The following is a 27,026-nucleotide window of genomic DNA, read 5'->3' as shown; positions in this document are numbered from 1 at the left end:
AAAAGTCTGAGCATCCGTTTCAAATTATATTTTCTAGATGCTTAAAAAGAATGGCACATCGATAACTGCATAGGAATCTTATGCTATCCCAACTCTTAGACTTCCACCAAGCCCTTCTTTGATCCATTTCAATATAGCCACTCTGGTATAGCTTTGCGAGAACACGTGAATAAGTATGCCAGTATCATCTCTGATAATTCGTCCAAATTCCATACGACCTGTATTAGAAAGTATGAATCTTCACCTTGTTGTATAATGGTGTCAAGTTCCCTTTTTGTGTAATTGGCAGTTTGGCACTTTCTAGTGCACTATTCCTGATGAGATGACATTGGACTGGGTGGATGAGGCACTAACAAACCAATTGAGCTACGGAGCTTGATGAGAATCTCGATGATCTATGTAGAGAAACTTAAAATGACGTTTTTTTCGACAATCTGAAAAAGATCATTTTATGCATGTTGTAGAAGAATGTATTGTTGTGGTACTATTACGTCATGTTACATAGTAAGTCCGGAAGGATAAAAGCTTACTCCTGACATCGCTGGACAGATTTTGCAGGAATGTTATACCATCAAAGTTATCTGCGTACCAACACTGAAAAATCTTGTTTATTATATTCATTATGCCTTCAGAGAGATTATGTTAGGTGGGTATGGTCGTGCAAAATTGCCTGCTGAACAGACTTTATCTAAGATTATAGTTTAGCAGTATGTTTTTTTGGTTTGTCAGCCTCATGGAAACAACAGAACGACACGAATTGTTGAATGTGGTGTAAATGTGTAATAAAAGTATAAAACTACTTTATTTGAGAAATCTTTTGCCAATGGAAATGATCTGCTGAGGTTTCAAATAAGCAACATATATTGCAGAAACTGTGGATTCTAACGCTTGATTCTTCAATGATACTATGATACTAACTGGAAATATTTTCTGGCAGAGAATCACTGTATTGTTTCCTGGGCTAGCTGTTAGTGTCCTTAGTCATAATATGATATTGTTGAGATATGAGGAGTTGAGGACTGAGTCAGCTTACGACAAATAGAATTAAGTATAGATTCAGAAACCAGACAAAATTTCACTCTAATTAAGTAAGAAGATTATTTTGTTTAAATTATTATGGCGGCGACGACGTAAGGATTGATTGGTATATGGAAAATTATACTGCTGGATTGGTGGAGGCTTCTTTTTGCTTGCACTGAGTTTTTTTTACCCGATAATGTTGCTTGCACTGAGTTAGATTAGGTGGTGTATTAGGTCTTGATAGGTATATTTCTCCTTCCCAGATCAAGCCTGTCCACAAATCAGCTCTCTTCCCAGAATAATTATGTGGACAGGCTACTATTTTACTGTCCACAGGACAGCAAATGCTGATTGGTGGAGTTGGTGCCCGAGAAAACTAGTTTGTGCCCGAAAATGGTTTGGACCAAGAGAAACTGCTGTTTGTGCACAAATTGCGCTCTCTTCCCAGAATAACTTTGTGGACAGACTACTATTTGCTGTCCACAAGACAGCAAGTGCTGATTAGTGGAGTTGGTGCCCGAAAAAACTGTTTATTCTGTCCGGAAAAACTGTTTATGTGCCCAAAAATGGTTGGGACAAATTCACTCTCTTCTCCTGAATGCCTATTTGTTGTGGGTAAGACTTACTGTGTCAGTCTCTTTATAGTGAATTAGTGCAATCATCTGATCAAAACCATAGTTTCCTTGTTTACTTCATGTATATCGCATTGTTTCTCAAACAATACAGCTGAAGAACGAACATAGAAGACATTCTTTTCTTCCCAAGTTTATTCTTTAAACACTGATTGTGAATCTTTATTCTTTATGGATATATCAATATTATGAATCGAAGAAAGCATTAAAAAGTTGAGAAATAAGAACATTGAGAAATCAAGAAGAGGGGGTGCATGGGGCGAGCTTAAAGTCCAGCAACTTCCACATTTTACTTTCCACCAGTTCGGAGAAGTGCACGTCGTTTTCTCAAATGGACAATGCTGATGTCGAATGAAAGAGACGAGACAAGCAACACGAAGAAGACACGTAAAAGTATGTTTAAGAAACTGACAAGATTAATAGCTAACACAATCACCAAGACGTGACTTTAAATTGAGTGTGAAAGAAAAGTCGGTGCATCAAAAATGGAAGTGGAGATAGTTGGTTTTGCACATCTTTCAATTAATAACTTGGTGAAAAAAACTTAGTGGGATTGCATTTTCAGTTGGAATATAACTAGAAACAGTAGAAAGTAGAAACATAAAAATATTTGGAACAAGTTATCAAAGTTCTATACGGAGAAAAACTTATCAGATTGACTAAGGGCCACTTAAAGGTTTTTATCATATGCCGAAGTATAAAACTTTCAATACACTCAGATATGTGCATACAAATTGATAGGTATATTTCATGTGCATATATTCTGTCTTAAAGAAACAATCACCAGTAGCATCTAAATGTTTATGCCTATCATATGCTGTTGCCCCTTAAATAACAGCTACTAACTATTGAATGTTGATAAAGAAAAAACGCTCTGAACTATTTTGGTGTAAATACTTATTAAAGCACTATTCCAACCAAAGTTGTGCCAAGGACTGACCCAAGCTAAATATGGGCAACTTGCAATGGATGTGCATTTCTTGAACGTTTGTTTGGCTCATTTGGCATTACTTTTTTTTTTTTCTGTGTCCAATTTCGCTGGAGCTTATATTACCAAAGGTCATAAAATTAGGTTGTGGGGATTATATCGCTGCCATGGAAATGATCATACCTCGTTTAATTCGAATTGAAAAATGTAATTATCCAGCTTAATTTGGAATTGGACAAAGGCCTATACTCGTATGGATTCAGAAAAAAGTATAGTAATTGTCTAAGTACAGATTTGATTCCAAAGCTGACAGGACAATTGTTTGTAATTTGGAAGTGTTACAATTTAATGAGGAACCCAAACGGCCAACCCCAAAGTGTGGTCAATTTAAGTTAACTTGACTTCAAATTGTCATGGACCACCAACTTGACAAAATTCTCTATATAAAACCCCCCACAACATCTTCATCTCATCTTCTCATATTCTACCTATCAACTTATAAATTTTCTGACTTACTTTCAATAAGCACTTTTTTTGCTAGAACTGGCTAACTCACAGGAAATACTGGAGGGGGAGCAATCCAATATAAGGCTTGTACTGCGCCTATACCATGCGCTAAGCGTTCGAGACGTCGATACCGTTCATCGACTACTTTTACCTGATATCGAATATTGGTTTCATGGCCCACCTTGTCATCAACAGCATATGATCAATTTATTGACTGGGTCTAATACCAATCAATCTTTTGCATTTGAGCCTACTAGTAGAATTACTTCCTTTGGGTCCACTGTTTTAGCTGAAGGGTGTGATCATAGCGGTTCAGTTTCTTGGGTACATGCTTGGACAGTAAGTAATGGGGTGATTATACAAATTAGGGAGTATTTTAATACATCTCTTACCGTTGCTCGTTTCGAGGATTGTAATCAACAATCATCATCATCATCATCATCATCATCATCATCAGTGCATTGGCAGAGTAAGCTTTCTGGGGAGTCTGTGCCAGGTCTTGTTCTTGCAATATAGTAAGAGCAACTGCATAACTTCACTTCAAGAATAAAGGGTCGAGACAGCCGAGACTCAAGATTGCGTGTGTGAAGTGAACTGTGAATTTTTTTTTGGCTGGGTCAAAGTGAACTGCGAAGATGTAGGAGTCTTGTTTGGTTTGTGTTTCTAAGTTCCACTTTACTGGTGGTCTAATCTAGCCGTTTCGGAGTTTGTTTTGTGTTAGGTTTGGTTTTGAGGTTGGTAGTTATGATGTGGTGTCCATGGTTATTTTGTGTTACTCAACGTGTTGTTTGCTATCTTGATTATAAAATAAAATCTTGTCCTATGTTTGTCTCAGAAAGTTAGTTGTTCAATTTTTAATTGCCTATTTGATCTATGGTAATCTAGTGAGCAAAAATCAATTAAACACCACGTTTTTCTAGCCACTGCCGTGTTACAATTGGTATTTGTAGAGCCAATATAGATTAAATCGCTAATAGAAGTAAAGTAGAGATTAGTTATGGAGGCAAGTTTTGAATAATATTTTGTCATACTTAACCCAGAAAAAAATGGGAGCCAATCCACAGACCCACCAAGTATTCCCCAACCACAGCCTGTTTTTTTTTCCTAACAAGCAAAACCAATGACTCCCAATGAGCATCTACGTTACGCATTCAAACACAAAAGTCCCTCTCATCAAAAACACACACAAAAGTCCCGTGTATTGAATATGAGCTCACACATAATCTTGTGACATCCCTAATCTTGACTTTTGTATTTTATCGTGTTATGGAAGTTACAAATTAGCTGCGAATTTCTACCATGGCAATTCTCTAGATTAATTTTGGGTTGTAGTATAGTACTTCGACTACTTAGAGAATCATCAATGCATTTGTAGATTTGATTCCCAATGTGATAGGTAGCCAAAAATTTGGTAATTTGTGTCTCCAACGCCATTGTCAAGGTCATTTCCAAATCCTAGCAATTGTCAGAATCCAAACAAAATTTATGTGAAATTTAACAATGATTGAGATGGGACAAATTTTACTATCCCATAATTTTTAGAATTTTACAAAAATCATTTTAAAAAGGAAAACAAAACTTTGGATGACACAAGTTTTTCTGTCCCATTTATAAAATGGAAAAAATAAAATGGACAACAAGGTGAAACTTAAGATAGCAATTACACTTTTTGATGGTTTCAAATGTTGATATAGGTCCAAATTTGGTATGCAAATGCTTTGATGATGCTCTTTCCATTGGAAAAAATATTTTGAAGTTTGAACTAAAGTTTTTTTCTTGGATTAACTAGTATTACTTTCTACTAGATAAGCCAATTAGAATCCCTCCTAGATAGGAAAATTAGGGTCTCTCTTTTTTTCTTTGTTTGTTTCAACCACTCTATTCCTTCTAGTTCCGTTTTAAAAAAATAAATTAAAAAATACTCCCTCTGGTTTACTATTGTATGAGATCAGAACCTGGCAACACAAAACAGTCGTTTGGAAAAGAAGAGGTGACATAGGCTGAATTCAGCTCCAGGGAGTAGAAGTTTTGTCTTATGTAATATCTAATAATGCACTGTCTTATCTATGCATATAATAATCCAGGTTCTTCCAAATTACTTGCTTATGTGGTAATAAGCCCACAAGAAATTGAGGATAAGATCCAGCACCCAGTTCTTGATTATAACAACAATAATAATTCAAAATTTGGGAATAAGCACATTCTTCCTACTGTATATGGCGAATGCGGAAATAGGAAGAAGAAGTGTTGCTCCCAAAGTCTCAATTTGGGAGCGAAGTCACATATATATTATGTTCTTTTTGCTGTTGCAATTTGCAAGAATGTCTAAAACAGGACTTTTTTTTTGGCTAAGACAACAGTATTAATTTTATAGTCTAAAACAGGACTTTTGGTTGCTTCAAAGTAGTGTTCTTTTTGTTGGAGCAAAAGATTTTATATTGACACCAACAAAAAGGAAAATGTTCTTTGTGTTGTAATGCGGGCTATTTTCTGAAAAGATCACAACTTTTTTTTCTTCACAGTATTTTTAATCTGGAGGAATACTTGTGTGGTTTCTTTGACTATTATACATAAAAATCTGTCCTTTCTATTTGTGCTTATAGAGGAATCCGAGATTGATACGTTAATTCTGAAGGCCAAGTTAAACAATCTGAAAGGCATAATTGAGCTCACAAAAGAAGTTTATCTGAATAGTTGATCCAAATTCGCTATGCTCAGCATCATGGTTTTATTCCACAGCAGCATTCTGATTGTTATATCCACCTATCAAAAACCCTATACTAATCACAAATATATATATAAATACGAAATTTGAATCAACTTATTAGCCTATATGCCAAACCTTTTTTTGATGTTTAAGTAAGAAGCTACCTTAGAGCATATCTAGGTGGAGGCATCAAGTGTATATTTGCCTCCACCATTCAGAATTTTAGTGGATTCCAACCAGGGCTGCTCAAGGCAATCAGGGGCCCTAAGCAAAGTCCTAATAAAATTGTTACATCTTATAAATCGATATGATTTGTTTACGTTATTTCATATGAATACAAACGCTTAGTTTATTTAACAAAAAATTTAGAAGATAACAATTATTGTAAAAATTGATCCAAATATTTTCTTTTTTCTTTCTTGAATAGTCGCCCCCACAAACATTTTTTTTTATAACAAAAAATTTAGAAGATAACAATTATTGTAAAAATTGATCCTAACATTTTTTTTTTCTTTCTTGAATAGTCTCTTCCACAAACATTTTTTTTTATAACAAAAAATTTAGAAGATAACAATTATTGTAAAAAGTGATCCTAACATTTTTTTTTCTTGAATAGTCTCCCCCCTCAAACATTTTTTTTATATAACAAAAAATTTAGAAGATAACAATTATTGTCAAAATTGATCATAACATTTTCTTTATTCTTTCTTGAATAGTCTCTCCACAATTTTTTTTTTTAATTGAATTTTATTGATAAAAAAAACAGAAATACAAAGTGAAGTAGAAACATAGGAGTGTTGTGAGGGAGATCCTCACATACAGAGAGATCTAAGATAAAACACCATAAATACATGAGAAAGAGTGGAAGAATAAAAAAATATCCTATACCTATAACATCGTAGCAGATCATGGTCAAACAACAATGTCACAAACTTGAAATTTCAATAGATTTATTTAACAAAGAATTACACGAGAGAGAAAGAGATTCTACACTAAATTAAACAATATAGAAAAATCAAATAAGGCAAAAGAATGATATAAATAATATTGAAGTGTTGGTTTCAATTTGATAAATTGTCATAGGGTGTTGAAGAAGTTTAATTAATTAGTTATGGAGCGGTGCCTGTTTATTTATTGGAGAAGGCGAAAATGCTAAGAAACGAAGGGGTTTAATGCAACTTTCTAATTTCCAATTTTTCAATGTAAAACCGTTTATCTAACCGATTAAAATAAATAAAAAACAAATAGTGACCTTTTTTTTCACAATAAATAAAACAATAATAGACTTAGGATTGTAGTTAAGCGCCGCTTATTTTTCTTTATAGGGTAGAACTGGCCTGACTCCAACACTAGGTGGAAGCATTCATAGCTGCATTAAGTGTATAACCGCATTTGTAGAGTCAAATTTACTGTTTCGGATGTGGGGAGGCAGTGACAATGTCGCGTGTGGTAGGTCTTACTCCAAATTTGTTGGAATTATTTGAGAAAACTTGTTACTACTCCAAACAGTGCATGGTAATGTTGCGCAACATTTCCACTGTCGCACACCATTACCAATGTCGTATATGGTAGATTCTACTCCAAATTTGCGACTGTGTTTTTTTCTACCTAGAGTTGGTCATTGTTTGTGGATTCTTGCCTCAAACTTGACACTTGATGCTTCCACCACTAGCACCTGGTGATAGCATCAACTGTCAATTTTTTAAACAAGTATGTGAATGCTTGTTCACAAACCGACCAACTCTAGGTGGTAGCAAACAAATCTAGTTAAAAATGGGACCCAATTTTTTTAAAAATATTTTAAATTTATTTTTTGTTAAAAGTGGATTCCAAGTTATTTTTTAATTATAAAAAATTTCTTTTGTCTAAGAGCGTCTTTAAGTGAGATAGTATCCTAGCATCATTTGTTTGGTGTTTTTTCATCTTTAGAAGATACACATGTTGATGAAAACACTAAACCAAACATCGAATTGGCCAAAAATTGGTGTTTGGTTTGGTGTTGTATCAAATCTTTCTCACGTTTTTTAAATCGTGCGGTTTTTTGAACAACCGCATGGGCTTAGGCTAGACAGTGGGCTTCTATGGCGCGATTTTGCAAAAACCGCGCGAGAGATTTGGAAAGAGAAGAAAGAAGAAAGTTGATGTGCAACAAATCGCACGGTTTTCCACCTGTGGGCTTAGGCTTTTAAGATAGGCTTCAGTGGCGCGGTTTTGAGAAAGCCGCGTGGGCTATATGGCGTGGTTTATCCAAAACCACGTAATTTGATGTCGAATATTTGATGTTTCTCTTAAGTTGGTTGATGTTTTTTTGATTAAAAAATTTGGTATTTTCTTGGTTTCTCTCCTAAAAATGTTCTAAAATGGCAATGATTTCTTAAGAGAAAATCCCACGCGACACTCCCACTGTCGCGCTGTATCTGCAAACGAAATTGCAAATTTGGATGCAAATAGACAGTTGATACTATCACGTTTGAGTCCACCTACAGAAGATTCTCACGAAATTTCGAATGGTGGTAGTAAATGGACAGTTGATGCTACCACTTAAAGATGCTCCTAATTTGGTAAGCCCCACTGAGGTGGGTAGTCTTAACTCTTAACCATATATGTAGTAACAAGCAAGCCCGAAGGCTGGGAATTGAACAAATGTGCTTGTAAGTAACTAGATATTTAATCGCTGCTTGTTAAATGCAAAGTAATGACTAACAATTATTTAGGCCACATAGGACTTGTTTGGTGGATTGGAGAAAATTTGAGTTTTTGTTAAAGGAATCGAACTGAGAACATTTGCCTATCTTATATACGATTATATTGTTTATTTACACACTTGACTGGAATCTAGTATTTTGTGAGAGAATTTTGCTTTAATTATGTGTGCGGAATATAGCAACCAAACTTTAGAGTTGAGCAATTAGAGGAATATATCCGCTTATCCAGTTTCTAATGACAGTAATGACGAGGGATGAGAAGAAGAGAATGTCTATAGCTTTTTAACAAACTATCAGCAAAGCAAGATTGTGATGGTACTATCAAGTATCAACCATGCGCTACTACTATATGTCACATAGATGATTAATTAATTGATGATTTGATGTGTTTGGTTGTAATATGAAATAGTGCGAAACAGATTAACAGAGAACACAACAAGGGTAGACCGTAGATAAAATCTTAACCAAGTAAAGGAACCAGTATAAAGCACGTAGCGAGGTTCTCAAGACACTAAAATGACTTTAAACATCCCCAACAATAACCAATTACTCAGCGCAATACAATTTTGTATATGAAAAAAATTAAGACATGTAGGCTCTATGCGTAGTAATTTAAGCTGGCTTTTTTCTTCCCCTGGACTTGAACAATACCTTCATTGAAATCTTCATGAATCACCTCATCTGCATCTCTACGAAGTGCAAGCATGCCAGCTTCAACACATACAGCTTTCAGCTGGGCACCATTAAAGTCATCTGTCGAGCGTGCTAGTTCTTCAAAATTTACGTTGGGGTGTACATTCATTTTTCTTGAATGAATCTGAAGAATTCGAGCTCTTCCTTCTTCAGATGGATGAGGGAACTCAATTTTGCGATCCAGACGACCCGAACGCATGAGGGCGGGATCCAAAATATCAGGTCGATTTGTTGCTGCTATTATTTTTATTCGGTCATCACTTCCAAAGCCATCAAGCTGATTTAATAGCTCCAACATTGTCCTCTGCACTTCCCTATCCCCATTCGTATCACTATCAAATCGTTTTGTGCCAATTGCATCAATTTCGTCTATGAAAATAATACAAGGAGCTTTCTCTTTTGCAAGCTGAAATGCACCGCGGACAAGCTTTGCTCCATCTCCACTATACATCTGCACAAGTTGTGGACCTGCCAGTTTCATAAAAGTTGCATTAGTCTGTGCTGCACATGCACGAGCCATTAGTGTCTTGCCAGTACCAGGAGGTCCATACAAGAGAACTCCCTTGGGTGGGCGAACTCCTAGTTTCTGAAACCTCTCTTTGTGTGTCATTGGAAGAACAATGGCCTCAACAAGTTCTTGTATCTGCTTCTCCAAACCTCCAATGTCACTGTAATCTTCAGTTGGCTTTTCATCAACTTCCATAGCCTTCACACGAGAGTCATATTCCGATGGAAGTGGTTCTAAGATCAAGTAACTATCTTTGTTTACCCCAACCAAATCACCAGGTTTTAGTTCATCAGGGTCAACAAGCCCAGCAACAGGTAGGAAGATATTTTGATGTGTAGATGTTTTCATTACAACAGATTTTCCGTTCCTTTGTGAATCCAGATTGACAATAGCACCATCGTCTTCAGCCTCATCTTCAGGACCCAAATCCAAAATCTCAAGAACGTTACTAACTAAGTAAGGAGGCTGCTTGTACAACTTAATCGTCTCTTGATTCTGTATCGTGTTCTGCTTTAGTGAATCTATCTCTAGTTGCGTTCTTCGCAATTCATCGTTTAAGGATCGAATCTCTGTGTCGAAAAGGCCAAAACTCGTGACGATCTCATCGGTTGACATTGAATCGAATTGGTCATCTTCATCCATGTCTTTGAAGATATCCGATTTATCACGCACGTTTATACAGATTGAACAATGTGACCAGAAGACAAACAAGAATCACCAATGAACTTAATATTATGTATTAAATCATCTACTGAACTTTTGATAAACGAAACGTACTTAAATATAATCTTGCTGAAGATGACTCTTATAATTTCATTCGTTTATATATAGACTTCCTAATTCCTACAAACTTGTATTATTAACCAAACTCGAATTTAACTTGAATTCCTAATACCAACATGTTTTCCTAATTTAGTACCAACTCAAACTTTCTAAACACATAACTTCCAATTAATAACATTAGCTATGCTCATCTCAATTTAGAAAGGCGCCTCAGGACCTGACGACCCTGACGGGTTATGCCCTCCTTTTCGACGGCTTTGGAACTGGTGATCATGGCTATACCCTGTTGGAATCTCTTGTGTATTTCTAAATACTAGTGTGTGTGTGCAAAGTGGAGGAGATGAACAAATGGTATTCTCGCCACTTTAGTGCATAGTAGATAGTCCCACATTGGTTATCCACCACATCGGGTAGGGTTCGGGCTTGGGCTTGGGCTTACTGTTGTGGGTAGTGGTTTGACCAATAGCCTAAACTTGTTTTGCCTTTTTCTTGAGCAAAGAAGTTTCAAAGTTGTTCTATTAGGAGTTGGTCTCTCTTTCTCCTAACCTCTATAAATAGGATTTGTGAGTCCATAGAGAAAATAGACTTGATCGAAACTCAACTCGAGGAAAACGTAAAACTCAAACCGGTCCTTTTTTTTCTTCTTCTCTTCTTCCGTCGCGGAGAGAGTTATATTCATCGTTTCAGAGGGTAGTCGTTCTAGTGCAAAGTCGCCTCTTGTTAACCATTGAATCCTGTGGAGGAAGACGCCATCGCTGTTGCTTTCTCGCACCATTGGAAGGGGCTTAAATCTTTCCTTAAGGACGTGACCTAATCAGCGCCTTGGTTATTCCGATTCATCGTCCTTGTTTCTTCATTGTTATCGTTCTTCGGTTTCTACTTTAGTTCTTTGTGTTTATACAACTATTCTAACAATCTTAAGGAAAGATTTTTGTAGTAGAACAAAGGAGAAGCTTTTAATAATGACAATCAAAAGATAAGTCTTTTACTTTGAGTTATTGTTTGTGTTATTGGGTTATGACTTTAGAAATTTTCTAATAATTTCGTTTTTGGTAGGGAAACCAATTAAAGATTGAATATTTATTGATCTTTTGTGGTTTATCAAACCCTATATGGTTGTAGACCTTTCTCCTACGTTTGTGGTAGTCAAATATGAGATTTCTATCAAGAAAAACGTCAAAGTTCGTCTTTTTGACAGCTGCGTCACTCGTTACGGAAACTGCTATAACTTTCAGCTCAGAGCTCGGTTTTGCAATCCGCTTCTTGTGTTGGATAGCTGATTCAAAGAGCTTTCCAGTGGTATAAGGCTTGATACCCAATTCGTCCTGAGCTGGTTCAGAATTACAGTTCTTTTGAACTGTTTTTTCTAGAAGGAGGAAAATATGGTAATCCGATTTTTCAATCGGTTAGGTATCGTATTCTTTCACTCATTGCAATTCTTTTGGTTTGATTATATTGTGATATTCTTGCCTTGAGTTGCATGCTAGTTTTTCTTAGGAGGAAAATCCCTAAGCTTAAACTTCTTTAATAACCTAGTCAACAAATTATACGTGTTTATCACTAAGATATTAATTGGTTTGACTAGAAGTAGTTTGATATTATTTTCTTTGTACATATGTAGATGTATGTAGATGGTCTAAGAGTGACCTTAAGATAGCTAATATCAACCACTCTCAAATCTTGGATAGTAATTATAATGTATTCAATGCATAAATTGCTTACCTTTATTGAGTGAACGTATTGTTAGACGATGGGTATAATTGTACTGTTGTGAAAATACATGTTAGATGAAGTAACTTGTAGCATATATCCAATATAGCATATGTTAAAGTTGTGTAGCATGCTAGTTTTGGATATTAATCATCGTGGATGGATTTACTTTAAACTTGATAATAGTTTATTGGTAAATTTTTCTAGTTGAAGACATTAATGGGTTGAGCCATTAGATGTTGTGGTAGTACTTGAGGTCTTGTTAATAGGGTATCCTATCTTGCTTGAGCTCATGTAAAAAGAGGAGGTGAAGTCCTCAGTTGTTTTGCATATTCAAATTGGCTAGATTTGCTTAAATATCGTATACTTTTTGTTGTGAGGGGTACAGTTAAAGTTTACTTTTCCTGAACCTATGATATGATATTTACCATGTTTGGCATGAATGCATTATTTAACATTGACATGAAGTTTAACCATGTCATATATTATTAAGTAATGAGTATCGTTGTTCACGAGAGGAAACAATATGGGAAACAATTATATCCTCCTAAACCTAATTTAGTCAAGGAGATGTAAGGTTATGGATTGTCTTCTTAGACAATATCCTCCAGTGACTATTTTAGACAAAGAGATGTAACGCTTGTGGATTGTCTTATTAGGCATTATCCTCCTATGACTATGGATAAATAGCTAAGGTGATGTACAAGTCGTGGATTGTCTCCCCTATGATAGTTGGAATGTTGAATGATGAAAAGAAGGATGATAATGATATTATCTCGGGTAAAACCCTTTTCATCTGATTTTTCTATTCTTTAAGATTCATTAGAATCTTTTGTGGATTTCCTTTCATATAGATAACATGAACATAATATGACTATGTTTATATGATCCAGAATCATAGACTTGAGTAAAATATATTCTTGTCATAAGAGTGCATTTTATTGTTGTTGTTTCTTTTAGTGTTTGTAGCGATATAATGTGTTTTGCATGTAAGTTTGATTAGGTTGAGTAACTATTGAACTGTGGGGGGTGGTGACCCATATGCATAACACTGTTTTACCATAGTTCATCTCACAAGATAATTGGAAAGACAGTGAAATACAAAGTATGGAAAGGTCTTGGGCCTATCCAAAAATGCTTCAAAATGTGGGGGGTGTCTTGCCAAGGCTATTGTGAATGAATCTAAAAGAAGTCTTTTTGAGACCTAGAATTATCTAGTAGATATTCATTGGTGAAACTCATAATAGTGATGTTTGTTTTCAGTTGTCATGAGTGATAACAATTTTGTAGATACCACACTATTATTGAATGTCTTATGTGCTAATTTTATTTGAGGTTGTGCTTTCGAGAAATCGCATAGAGTGGTTGAATGTTCATAATGAACTACATAAGATAATCCCATTATTTCTCGCACAAGAAATTTGGAAGACTATCAATGAGTATTTCCACCATTCACGGTGATGATGTTTATATATTTCTTGAGGAAGATTCATTAACCTATAAGGAAGTTGTCTGTCTATGAGAAGTGTCCTTTTTGAAGGATACAACTCCTCTAAACTGGACTCTTGATTTATTGGAGGATCTATAGGTTGAATTGGATCTTTAAGAGAAAACTAAAACGTGATAGTTGTATTGCAAAATACAATGCTAATAATAATAGCCAAGGGGTTTCAATCAGAGACAAGATTTATACTATTTTGAAACCTTGCTCATATAACTAGAATTTCTTCTACAGAATTCTAAAGACTCAAGTTGAGTAGTTGTGCGGAACTACAATACCAAGTAGTACCAGGTGATGAGCTGAAGGTATACAATTTAGTTAAATCTTTGTATGAGTTGATTCAAGCGCCTATAAATGGCATGAGCAATTCAACAACATATTAGTGTCATATGGATGTCAAAGTACCGTTGTTGATAAAAATGTGTACTTTCTTTTAGAGCAAAGCAAGACATATGTGTTAATCTCTCTTTGTTTAGATGATTTAATATCATGAGTGCTAGCATTGAGAATGTGTATGAGACAGAGAAATTTTATTTGAAACACATCATAAACCGCCATTGAAAATGATAGTTTATTATGTTGTTAAACTCATTTCTCAGAATCGCTATATTCAGGTTGTCAAGATGTTGACGTTTGAATATGGTTGAAGGCCACAACGCATCTTTAAACCCAGGACCGCCGGATGGTATAGGGGAATTTCGGCACTACGTAATTGAATGGTGGTGAATATAGGAATTAAAACTCATGTTGGTCTCATTATGTTGTTATAACACTTAGTAGAAATATTTTTCATTGAAAAGTATGGGTATTATGATAGTAAGCATGTGTTAACACCTTTTGTGGCAAATATCCATCTTATGAAAAATAATCTCCTTGTGTTTTCTCATACTAAATATGTCAATATCAATGGTAGCCAATTGTACTTGATGGATAATGTATGTGAGACATGACATTGCCTACATTAATGGCATACTGAGCTGATAACCCATTGTGTCCTTATAAGGAACTTTGATGTATATTCTTAGATTATCCAAGTACTATAGCAGAGCCATTGATTATGGACTGATATTTAGTAGATTTTCATCATTGTTAGAAGGGTAATATGTTATAAACTGGATCCAGTAATGTTTATGTGTTTACCTTTGGTGGAAATTGAGTGTCTTGGATATCATCCAAGCTAATCGCCTTTAGAAAAGGCATGTGATGATGCCGAGTGGGTTAGCAACCTCTTGGCAAATCTTCCCATTGGCTCTACTTGACCTCGATGTGTATATGCTTTTGAACCTGTCTCATTGCAATAGCTAAGACATGTTATCTTATGTGCAATGGGAAAAGAATACTTGTAAGTTGAGATATAACTTAATCAAGCAATTTGCTAGAGATTATGTTAGGTTGGACTTAGTTTGGCCACATGTCTAACCGCACCACTTCTTTGGAGGCAAGTGGTTTATCGCCGTCGGGGATGGGACTTTTGCCTTAGATAGAGGGCTTTAATCGACGGCAACCCCACCTATGTGATTGGAGATCCCATGAATTAGGTTCAAAGGGAAAAACAAGTCACCTCGTCGCCCGGTATGCTATTGTCTTTCTTTGAGACGCCCCACCCTATGACTAGATAGCATTATTGTATACTTTGTATAACTTGAATAGCAATGAGAAAAGGCCGAGTTATTTTACTCTTAATGGAATCCATAGTCCATTATTTTTATGAGATAGTGTATTCTAACCGCTATGTACACTTGATGGATATCCACTCCACGTGAATGTAGATGGGTCGGTTCTTATGAGTATTCGTGCAAGTACTTCTAGAAAGCATTCACATAACACAAAGGCGTATGGCCAAAAAGCCAAAACACCGCAGTAACGGACATATAATGAAAGAGCAATGTGGGTGCATGTCCTCTATTTTACTACAAGGGAATGTTGGTTCAAAGATTTTTAATCCACCACTTTCACGTATTATAAGACATGTTACCCTATGGTGGTTCAAGCCCGTAAAGCACCGATTATCTTATGCATTGTTTTTCGATTCTCTCGCATTTCGTTAACCCATTTCTTTTGTAATATCCTATTCCAAAATAGTGGGGGACTATTAGTATTTTGAAATAGTGGGGATTGTTGGAATCTCTTGTGTATTTCTAAATACTAGTGTGTGTGTGTGCAAAGTGGAGGAGATGAACAAATGGTATTCTCGCTTTAACTTTAGTGCATAGTAGATAGTCCCACATTGGTTATCCACCACATCGGGTAGGGTTCGGGCTTGGGCTTGGGGCTTATCTTGTTGTGGGTAGTGGTTTGACCAATAGCCTAAACTTGTTTTGCCTTTTTCTTGAAGAAAAGAAGTTTCAGGTGTTCTATTAGAGTTGGTCTCTTTTCCTAACCTCTATAAAATGGATTTGTGAGTCCATAGAGAAAATAGACTTGATCGAAACTCAACTCGTGAGAAACGTAAAACTCAAACCTTTTCTTTTCTTTCTTTCTTCTTCGGCCCGTAGAGAGAGTTATATTCTTTGCTCAGAGGGTAATTGCGATTAGTGCAAAGTCGCCATCGTTAACCATCAAATCGTGAGGAAGACGCCATCGTTGCCTTCTCGCACCATTGGAAGGGCTAAATCTTTCCTTAAGGACGTTCTTAATCCAGCCTTGGTTATTCCCGCCATCGCCGTCCTTGTTTCTTCATCATTCTTCCTTCGTTCATACTTTACTGCTTTGGTTTATTTGTGTATTCTAACATACCCCACTTACGACCATTACAAGTGCCTCATCTGTGACATCACTATTGTGATTTCACCAAAGGGTCCTACGATGTACATATTGAGGTGGAGTAGCAAGTTGAAATATCTAGGCTTCCTGGAACCCTTCAACATGTTTAAAGTGCTACATGTTCACACTGCTCACTTTCCACGAAGGCACTAGGGGAAACCATAGAGGTGTACGTTTTTTGTTCAAAATGTCGAATTAACGAATGAACTATCAGAATTCCAAAATCGAACAGTTACTTACCGGAATCTGTCCAAGAGTCTTGGAAGTTTGGTTTAAATTTCATATTTTGACTTATCGAAATTTCGTTGATGAGTCAACTTTTTATGAGGGACAACTACACAACCTAGTAACTAACTGCTTCTGCGGTTTCTGCAGTCTGCACATAGATTTTGTTCCTGCAGACTGCCATATCATAGTTCATTTTGGGGAAATATATATACATGATACATCCAATTTTTATGTACAATTTCAGAGATAACTTAACACAAATTAGATAACAAAGTCATAAAATCAATCATATTTTTTATGATGATTCATTGTTTTTTCAAATGCTTTGCAAGTTGCAACATATGAGGGTCCAGTACTTGCAAAACTCACAGCTCACAGAAAGCTCAAATTGCCAGTACGAGACCAGGCAAAGATCTAGTTAAGTGCTCGCGAGGTTCACTTTGCCAAAGCATCTCTTCCTTCACCTCCCAAATTGATTGACTACTCCCAGCATCAGACCTCAAATCTCTCACAGTAAGCCAAGTGTTAAAATACTCTCTAAATTGAGTAATCAAACCATCTTTCAGTGTCCAAACATGGACCCAATAAGCTTGAGCACCTTCCCATCCTTCGACAATCACTCTCCCATCAATGGCCGTGATACTTCGAGGTTCGAACTTAAATTCCACATTGTTTGCTTGCCCAGTTAGCACTCGCATCATATGTTCGCAACGTGGTGGTCCATGAAACCACCACTCTAGATCACTGGCTAGAAGGCTGGCGACATTTTCTGTGTCGCCGCGAGTTAAAGCTTTGTATAAAACTTCTACAGTAGCTTTGTTTCTGATTTCTTGCTCTATTGCAAGAATTTCCATAAACAAATTAGCCATATTTGAAGAAATTTAATATAATCAAGTGTTTTGAATGAACATATACACTTGGAGCAATTGAGTGACAAGCAGGTATGGGAGGGCTTTTATAGCAAATGTGTGGACCCTTGTGAAGGATTTGGGATGACATGGCTGTATGAATGGAGGATATTTGCTCCCATAACATAGTTGAATAGTAGAATTTTGATGTTTATTTATTACCGAAAGAACATGCTCTCCTGGAAAGAAACGATGAATTTTATACTGTTCCACATACATTAAAATTACGTTTTTGTAATTTATTTCACTTCATGGATGTGGATTTATGAACAGGACTCCCACAATGTTTTTTTCTTAATTTTAAGTGAGTGGTCTAAACTCTAAAGGTTTTGGTGGCTTCTGAAATCTGAACCCACAAACTTACCAAGTACTAATTAATTAGGCTAAGTGGCAACTAAATTAAGCGACCCATTTAAGCAGTTGCACTAGCAATCTTGCATAAAAACTAGCTTATAGTTTGTGGCTTTGTGCTAAGCGCATGCTACCCTTTTACTGACGCACACCTTAATTGTGTATGACGATAGCCGTGTGCCATAAGATTTATATATATTTATTTGTTTGTTTTTATTGTAGTGATTTTCTCCTTTTTTTTTTGGATTTTTTTTCTCATTTTTGTAAATGTCTTAGACGTGATGAAATGAATTAGTAGTTGTTCCCCTTTATGAAGTGACATTTCAATCTATAAACTTTACTTTACTAAAAAAACAATCTATAAACTTTACAAAATACTACAATGTGATGTCCCTTCATAAGGAGGGAACGCATAATTTTTTTTTGAAAGTTTGAATTGACGCAATTGTATTGTGATTAGCACCAAGTTTACGGCATAACACAAAATTCATCTCTAAAAGTAAATTTTTAGGGAGTGTTTGGATCCTATTTATTTATTGCTAAAAAGTGTTTATTAGTGAAAAAATATTTTTTGAAAAAATAAATGTGTTTGGTCTCTATTTAAAAAAAAAAGTTTTTCATCCAAAAAACACTTTTTGGTTCCAAAAACTAGTTTTATGATAATTAGGTAAAACTTGTTTTTCAAATTAAAAAACTATTTTTCTTTGAGGGAAACACTTTTGGGGCTCAAGACAAATAAATTGCCTAGATGTTTTAGACTTTAATACTTTATGCCACAATATGTTGAAATATATCGAAAAATATAGTGTAAAATCTAATTTGATAAAATAGCTTTTAATCAAACATGTTTATTTAAAAACTGTTTTTAGAATAAATATTTTTTCATAAAAATACTTTTTAAGAAAAAATATTTTTTGGAAAAAATGAGACCCAAACACTCACTTAGTCTCTATCCGATTTGTCATATTTTGGAAACTCACTTCATAGTTCATATGTACCCTGCCGCAACAATTTTGGTAATCGATCTGTCTTAAATATTACAATAATTAGATACGCAAGACAGACATGTCATTACGTGTAGATATTTACTTTACAAGAAGGCAGGCCTGAAAACATGTAATTTTGATTAAATCTTCCCCATCAACTTAGACTCCAAATGAAAGAGTAAACAATGTGTTATGTTAGGTCCTGTCTTAGTGCTAAATGTGATTATCAACATAGAAATGAAGAAAACTGTGACTCATTGAAAATTGAGGAAAGAATCGTCTCCTTGTGGTATAGTCACTCTTTACTAAGGTCTTGTCTAAATAAATCTCTTTGCAACTTGAGTGAAACCATCCAAAACTTTCATTTTCGAAGGCATCTATTATCCTGGATAGAGGATTTTTCAGAATGAAAGAGATTTTTCAGAATGAAAGATCTGGTCAAATTGACAATGGATCTGGTAAAATCCTTCACTGCGAACAATGCAAGTTCAGACTTTTTTCATGATTTCATCCAAGTTTAGTAAGCTGTGGTCGGGGCTTTTTCGTCTTCACGAATTTGATGATTCTGCTGAGTGATTTCTTTAAAGTTGGATGAATCGATTTTGCTCCTTCTTCTTCACGATTTTGCTTGGCCGGTTTGAGATCTGGAGTGATAAAGGTATGAACTTTAGTAGGAAGATATCCTTGCAACTATATGTTTCCAATTTTTCTCAGTGTGATGGCGGTGCCTGCCTAAGGTGGTAGAGTATCCCAACGCTACGGCCGTTCAGAGTATTTCCGGTGCGTTTCAGGCCACCCCCGTTCAGTTTTAGGCCATTTCCTAGGCCACCCCCGTTTAGTTTTAGGCCAAAATCGGTGCGTTTTAGATGATGATTTCTGATCCTAGTAGCTAATTATCTCAATCACTTTCTTCCACTATCTCCGATTTTGCCTTTTTCTTCTGAACTTCAAGTCTTGTTCTTATGGATAAACTTTGCAGTGGAGGTGCATCTGTTGTGGTGTGTTTTATGTGGCTTAACGGGTTATATGTGATGCTTATACCATTGAGATATAGAACGCTCTCCTGATAGGAAACTAGGTCTTGATTTGCCGATTTCCTTTGTGTTGGTTGGGGATGAATTGCTGAAAAGAGAATTTTTCCTTTGATAGCTGGGCTCTTTCTTATGGTGGAGTGTTAGTCCTATTTCGGGTTTTCTGAGTTGGCTGAATATCACCTTATGATGATCTCGCTGCAGTACTTTTCAGAGACAGTGATCCGATTTCAGGTTATGGATATCTTCTCGATGAGCCTGTTAGAGGGTTGTAAGAAAGTGATTGAATGTATTTATCTTCTGGGTTTGTGAAGTTGATTGTGAGATACAATTTGATTTCTGTTTTTTGGAGTTCGACTGGTTTTGTCTGTGTTCTTTTCAAGGTTTGGAGTTGTATAAGTGTGAGTTTGTTGGGCTTTGGAAGTTTACCTGAAGCAGACATGATTACATCCTGGAACTGTCGGGGAATGGGCTCTTCTGAGGCCATTCGTAGTGTGTTAGCTTTAGTTAAGAAGTTTGATCCTGATGTTTTATTTTTAGTCGAGACTAAATTATTATATAAGAAGTTGAAGCATGTATAGAAAAAACTTAAGTATCCTCAAGTGTTTGCAGTTGATCATGTTGGAAGAAGTGGGGGCCTTGCTGTTCTCTATAAGGATAACATTTCTTTCTCAGTGGTGGATGGGAACAAAAATGCTATCTTGGGTACGTTTTTAAATTATCTCTCGAATGTTTCATGGCATGTATCTTTTATATATGGAGATCCTGTTGCTTATAAACGTATTGTTGTTTGGAACTATTTAAGAGATTTGAGAAATGTTCTTTCTGGGCCTTGGTTGATTCTGGGTGACTTTAATGCCATTTCTAGTTTGTCTGAAAAGGAGGGTGGGAATCCCACACCCTCTAGGTATATTGATGAATTTGTTTCCCTGATGGAGGATCTTGAGATGGCTGATCTTGGCTATCATGGTCCTGCTTTTACTTGGTCTAATAATAGATTAGGGGCTGCTAATATAAGGGAGAGGATTGATCGTGTTGTTGCTAATGTTGAGTGGTTAAATCTCTTTCCTCTGGTTTCGGTGGATCATGTCACTACTCCTTCTTTTGATCATGTTGCCTTAGCTGTTTATGTTTCTGGGAAGGTGGATAGTGGCCCTAAACCCTTTAGGTTTCATGAGATGTGGACTAAAGACCCCTCTTGTATGGATGTGATTAAGCATTGTTGGCAGACTCATGTTCATGGGTCTCCTTCATTCATTCTGAACTCTAAATTTGTTGAGCTGCAATCCTCTTTGAGAGTTTGGAACAAAACTTATTTTAGAAATATCTTTTCTCAAATTAAAGAGGCTGAATCTGCTCTCTCTTCTCTTTTGGCTGGCCCCGTTTCTGATCTCGTGCTGGTGGAGATTAAAAATATAAAGGAACATATCTTGGAGTTGTACAAAAAGGAGGAATCATATTGGAAGCAGCACTCAAATATTTCTATGGTTTTGGAGGCTGATAACAATACTAAATTCTTCCATTCTAATGCTAGTTTCAGAAGGCGAAGGAATAGTATTGACAAAATTCAGACTGAAGCCGGTCTTTGGGTTACTTCTAGATCGGAAGTGGCACAAGAGTTCATTTCATCTTTTGAGGATACTTTCAGACCTCTACCAAATTCAGCTCTTCTACCTTCCCTTGATATCATCCTAGATTTGTTTGACCCTTGTATCTCTATCTCTGAGAATGATTCTCTAACTAGATGTCCATCTAGAACTGAGATTAGAAAGGTGTTGAAGAGTATGGGTGGTTTGAAAGCTCCGGGGCCTGATGGCTTTCCTGCAATGTTCTATCAGAAGTATTGGTGTCTGGTTGGGGAGGATCTAGTTAGGATGGTACAATGTTTTTTCAATACTGGCAGGTTTGGAATATACCTCAATCAAACTTACATTTCTTTGATTCCTAAGATTGATTGCCCCTCAAATACTTCTCATTACAGACCTATTAGCCTTTGTAATGTCTCTTACAAGGTTATTTCTAAGATCCTTGCGAATAGGCTGAGAAGTTTACTGCCTAAGTTTATCTCACCTAATCAAGGGGCCTTTGCTCCCAAAAGATCTATTGGGGATAATATAGGAGTGGTTCATGAGATTGTGCATAAGATAAAAAGGGCTAAGAAGAATAAGCTGGGTTTGTTTGCTCTTAAAGTTGATATGTCGAAAGCTTATGATCGAGTTGATTGGGGAGCTCTTCTTGCTATCATGGTTAAACTGGGTTTCTCGAGCAAGTGGATAAGTCTAGTGGAATTCTGCATATCTACAGTGAAGTATAATGTCTTGTTAAATGGGTCTCCCCTTAGGACTATCACACCTTTGAGGGGACTTAGACAAGGGGATCCCTTGTCCCCCTATCTCTTCATCATTCTCACCGAGGCCTTGTCAAGACTTCTTCTTCAGGCCCAAGTTGCACAAGATATCTCTGGCATTAAGATCTCGAGGAGGGCACCTAGTGTTTCACATATGCTTTATGCTGACGATCTAATTGTTTTTGGAAAAACTTCCCCTTTTGAAGTTCACAAAATCAAGAAGATTATGGACCTTTATTGTAATGGCACTGGTCAGATGGTGAACTTGGATAAGTCTGCTATTCTTTTTAGTGGAGGTACTTCTCGAGACACCCAAGAAGCTATTATGCATACCCTTCAGGTGAGACCTATGTCTGTGAGAGATAAATACTTGGGTTCTCCCATTATCTCGACATCAAAAATCCAAGACTTCAGTTTTCTTTTGGATAAGGTACGAGGGGCTATCTCAAATTGGCAAGGAAAACTGCTTTCACAGGCAGGCAAGACTATCCTAGTTCAGGCTGTTGCCCAGGCAAAACCTATTTACTCTATGTCTGCCTTTTATCTACCTCTTGATATCACCTCTAAAATGGATAAAGCTTGTCGTAATTTCTGGTGGAATAATGCTGATAGTAATGCTATTCATTTATGCACATGGGGTAAGTTATGTATGCCTAAAGTCGGAGGGGGTTAGGGTTTAGAGATTCTCATCTCTTTAATCTAGCTCTGCTATGTAAACTCTTGTGGAAGGCCGTCTCTGAGAAATCTTTATGGAGTGATCTTATGCTTGCCAAGTATGAGAAAGATCTAACTCTTCATAATCATGCTAACCCCTCCTCTGGGGTGTCTCCTATCTGCAGAGGTTTACAAAAAGTTAAACGATTTGTAGAGTTGGGGGCTATCTGGAGTATTGGGGATGGTGCTTCTATGAAATTCTGGACTGATCAATGGATTAAGGTAATGGATAAACCATGCTCTCTGATTGACATGGTGGTGCCCTGCCACCTTTGGTGGATCTTAATCTTCTTGTTAATGAGTTCATTAATCCTGATGGTTCTTGGGATTGTGTGGGACTCCGTGCTTTGGTTCCTAGTCTAGTTCTAAACTCTATTGTGAGTATCAGTGCTAGGCCATCTTCTTCAGATAAGTTGATGTGGAACCCTACAGTTAATGGGAGATTTTCTGTGAAATCTGCTTTCAATTTTATTAAAGCGCTGGAAAGTAATATTGGCCAGTGTTCTTCTGCTCAACAATCACATGATTTTATGATTATTTGGAAGCTGAAAATTCCTGCAAGAGTGAAACTTTTTCTATGGAAAATTGCAAATAATCTATTATCTACTGGGGCTACTCTTGAGCAACATCATGTTCCTGTGGATAACTGCTGTGTTTTCTGCAATAATCATGTCGAGGACTTCCAACATCTCTTCTTTACTTGTCCTTGGACTTCCAGGCTCTGGTTCTCCTCTTGGCTGGGTTTAAGGGTGGATTGTGATGCTTTTGAAACACAAAATTGGTTTAATTACATTCGGAGTAGAGACAGCAGTTATGAAAATTTATCTCTATATGCTTTCTCTCTTATGTACATTATATGGTGGCATCGAAATGAGTGTAGGTTTAGCTTTATGAAACCTAACTTTATCTCTGTCTTAGAGAAAGCTTTCTCTGCTTGGCAAGAGTGGACGATTGTAGAGAGTGACGTATCTGATATATCTCTTGAGGTTGTTTTACCTTGCATAGAGGAGAATTGGGTTGCTCCTCCTTTCGGTAAGGTTAAAGTAAACTACACTGGTTTGTTTATGTGTGCTAAGAAAACAAGTGTGTCTGCTGTGATTATTAGAGACTGGAATGGAGGATGTATTGCTGCAGCATTTGTTAGCGGAGTTGAGTTTATCATGAACTGAAGCACATTTGTTTGTTACGGTGAGGTGGAAGCTACTTTGAAGGCGGTGGTGGAAAGAAGTTACTATTACTATTCTGATGTAGCCTGAAAAGAATTCAAATTGGACCTGGAATGCTATGATAGAAAACATTCATGCCTCTTTAAGTTCTTTTTCGTTTTTCGTTTTTAGAACCACTTCTGTAACTGGTAACTCTTGGTCTATGAGTTTGGCTGACTGGGCTAGATCATATGGACCAACGAACTTTTATATGTATTCTCCGGATGCTATTATGCAGGTTTTAATATAAATATATCTATGAAGATTTTATCAAAAAAAAAAAAAAAAAAAGGCATCTATACGAATAGGTATATCATAGACCAATCAAACTCTTCAATCTGTAATTACGTATGTGTATGTGAGGAACTAATATACTCGTGTATATTATACACACATCCAGCACGAGTCACATGAAATCGATCATAACAAATCGTCACGCACAAGTTGATATCTCATCCAGAACGAGATACTGAGCTTCAGGTCAGATCGACTATCAGTTCGATCGAGTACTTACTCTCCAACTATTAACTTAGTATACTCCTGTAACGGTCGGTAACGTCCAATACAGTTGCAATGCCAAAGCATCAGCTGCGCTCATCAATGAGTCCCCATTATTTTCCTTTAAAGCTCATTCAACTCTCTGAAGAGAGAGAGCTGACCTGACACCGAAAAGAAAAAAGATGATGAAGGAAATAAAAAGGGAAGAGAAACTATGTCTAACTTGATTCAAGTTCACTGGAGAACTTGATACGTAGGCAGTTCAATCACTCGAACTCAATCATAACATTACCATTCTCACTTATCCCCTATTTCCGTATATTAATTAGGTTAAACACAAAATTAACTTTTATAGTGTATAGTTCGTCACATTGTTCTAGGAACTTCCCTAAGAGCATTCCTAATGCAGGTGAAATTGAAGGGAATGTGAAAAATTTCACCTCTTTTTTGTTCAAATATAGTGCCCAATGCATAGGTGAAAACGAGGGTGACTATATTTCCAAGTCATTACGTGGGTGAAACCTTCAACGGAGATAGTGGCTGATTTGTGAACTTCGGATGAGATGTTGGATTCCGTCTCGTGTGTTTTTTTTAAAAAAAATCGGTTTTTTTTTGGACGGAATATTTCATTCCGTCTCGTGTGTTTTTTCGACTTTTTTCGGGTTTTTTTTTTAACTTTAGATAGAATACCAGATGGGATGTTACATTCTGTCTCAATCAAAATGCCTCCAGATGGAATCTAACATCCCGTCCGAGATTATTTTTCACATTTGCATTGGGCAGCTTCATCTTGCTTTTCGCCAAAACGGTGAAAAAAAGGAAAAATATTGCTTATGTGGAGGTGAAAAAAGGAGAATTATAGTCGACTGCATTGGGAATGCTCTAACATCGATAAATCATAACTAGGAACTGGGCTAGTCGGGAGTCATGTTGCATCTCAACACTCTCTCGCTTAGTAGAAATGCATTGAAAAGGTTTGGATTTGTAACTAATTACTTAGCTTGATTGTAATAATTAAGATAAGTTGTGATGCCGTAGCATGTCATATATGAAGGATCTAGCTAGGGTGGAGGCAATGTTAATGACTTAAGGGTAGACTAATTATATTGAGTAAAAAACCCCAATACATGGGTATGTAGCACATTCATTTTAAAGAAATCTATTTGTTGTTTTCAACTACTACAAGAAACAAAATCTAGATGATTAATCGTGAGCATTCTTTTTTCTTAATTTTTAAAAACTTGATTGGATATTTCCCTTAGAAATTTGTATGGGAGTTTGTTAGAGTTCTATAATACATTTGTAATATATATATTAACAGCTAAGATTTTGAAGTTTGAAATTTTTTTAATGGTTAAGATTTTTCAATTTTGTAATTATTTTTGACATAGTTAAATATTATCAAATGAGTTGAAATATTATACAGGTAATCGTCATGGTTAGTTAAACACATCTATAAAAAACTAGGTTATAATTCACGTTGTAGATGAAATTGTGTGGCCATGATATAAAAAGTATGGTAAACGGAACCGGCCTGCTCGTATATATATATATATATATATATATATATATATATATATATATATATATATATATATATATATATTATATATATATATATATAGTGTAAAAATTTTTTTTTTTTAGAGCTTTTCATCTAACGCTCCAAAATGTTTGTGAGCATGTTCTCCATGGTGGGGAGATCCTACATATCTACAAAAATTCAACACTTCATTCAACTTTTAAGTCCACAATTTTGTTTGGATCCGTTTACAATATAGTGTGTATATATATATATATATTATTGGCAAGCTTGTTTTTAAACGAGATCAATAACTAATTGATACAACGGAATTCGAACCCCATATCTTGGATATCATTACCCAAATGTTTTACCAGCTTTGATAGAACAACAAATACTCATTTATAATATTCTTCAATATACAACAAAGACTTGTAGAAATGAGTGCTAAATCTTGTAACTGTGCAATTAGATAGAATCATCCTACAAAACGCTGTTTCAGGTCAACATTTTCGTATATAATTTAAAAACTACAGATTTGAAAATTAGCCACACAAAACCTGGAAGAAAAGTTTCATTCCTATATAGCAATTGCGGATTGGCAGTATTATCTCTCAAACTTTTGTACGCCATGGTTAGAATTTAGAAACTTAGAATTACAGCCACTTTGGACAACTACCAATTTTGATTGAGTCACAGCCTCACAGGTGAGCTGGTCGGACAATTTTGACTCAATGGATGACAACCTGTCAACCTGGGTGTACCTTGGACCCTCCAAT

At 36.1% G+C, this 27,026-nt stretch overlaps 2 protein-coding genes and 1 pseudogene across 3 annotated transcripts; 1 reads left to right on the top strand and 2 right to left on the bottom strand.

Moving 5' to 3' along the window:
- The first annotated feature begins 1,324 nt into the window (after nt 1-1,324).
- SAG20 (senescence associated gene 20) lies at nt 1,325-3,603 on the top strand. Its single transcript, XM_086574788.1, has 2 exons — nt 1,325-1,514; nt 3,122-3,603. The coding sequence occupies exons 1-2, from the start codon at nt 1,325-1,327 to the stop codon at nt 3,601-3,603; spliced, it is 672 nt and encodes a 223-aa protein (XP_086430914.1).
- A 5,316-nt stretch (nt 3,604-8,919) lies between these two features.
- Nucleotides 8,920-10,761, bottom strand: LOC147490042 (26S proteasome regulatory subunit 6A homolog pseudogene; annotated as a pseudogene). Its single transcript, XR_015201220.1, has one exon. The product of XR_015201220.1 is annotated as a 26S proteasome regulatory subunit 6A homolog pseudogene (transcript).
- Nucleotides 10,762-16,877: 6,116 nt separating this feature from the next.
- LOC147490041 (Nuclear transport factor 2 (NTF2) family protein) lies at nt 16,878-17,886 on the bottom strand. Its single transcript, XM_086571264.1, has one exon. It carries the CDS (start codon nt 17,552-17,554, stop codon nt 17,069-17,071), a length of 486 nt encoding a protein of 161 aa, XP_086427390.1. The 5' UTR covers nt 17,555-17,886; the 3' UTR covers nt 16,878-17,068.
- Between the last annotated feature and the right edge of the window lie 9,140 nt (nt 17,887-27,026).

This window comes from Coptis chinensis, chromosome 7 (assembly GCF_015680905.1).
Source record: "Coptis chinensis isolate HL-2020 chromosome 7, ASM1568090v1, whole genome shotgun sequence".
In the NCBI taxonomy this organism is placed as follows: Eukaryota; Viridiplantae; Streptophyta; class Magnoliopsida; order Ranunculales; family Ranunculaceae; genus Coptis; species Coptis chinensis.
The sequence above is the reverse complement of the archived record's forward strand: the minus strand, read 5'-3'. Positions and strand labels throughout refer to the sequence as shown.

Excerpts from the sequence above, each read along its gene's own strand:
- SAG20 (XM_086574788.1), top strand. The coding sequence starts at position 1,325 with ATGTGGACAGGCTACTATTTTACTGTCCACAGGACAGCAAATGCTGAT. Across the intron at positions 1,515-3,121 it reads TGCTGTCCACAAGACAGCAA|AACTGGCTAACTCACAGGAA; the intron begins GTGCTGATTAGT and ends TTTTTTTGCTAG.
- LOC147490041 (XM_086571264.1), bottom strand. The coding sequence starts at position 17,554 with ATGGCTAATTTGTTTATGGAAATTCTTGCAATAGAGCAAGAAATCAGA.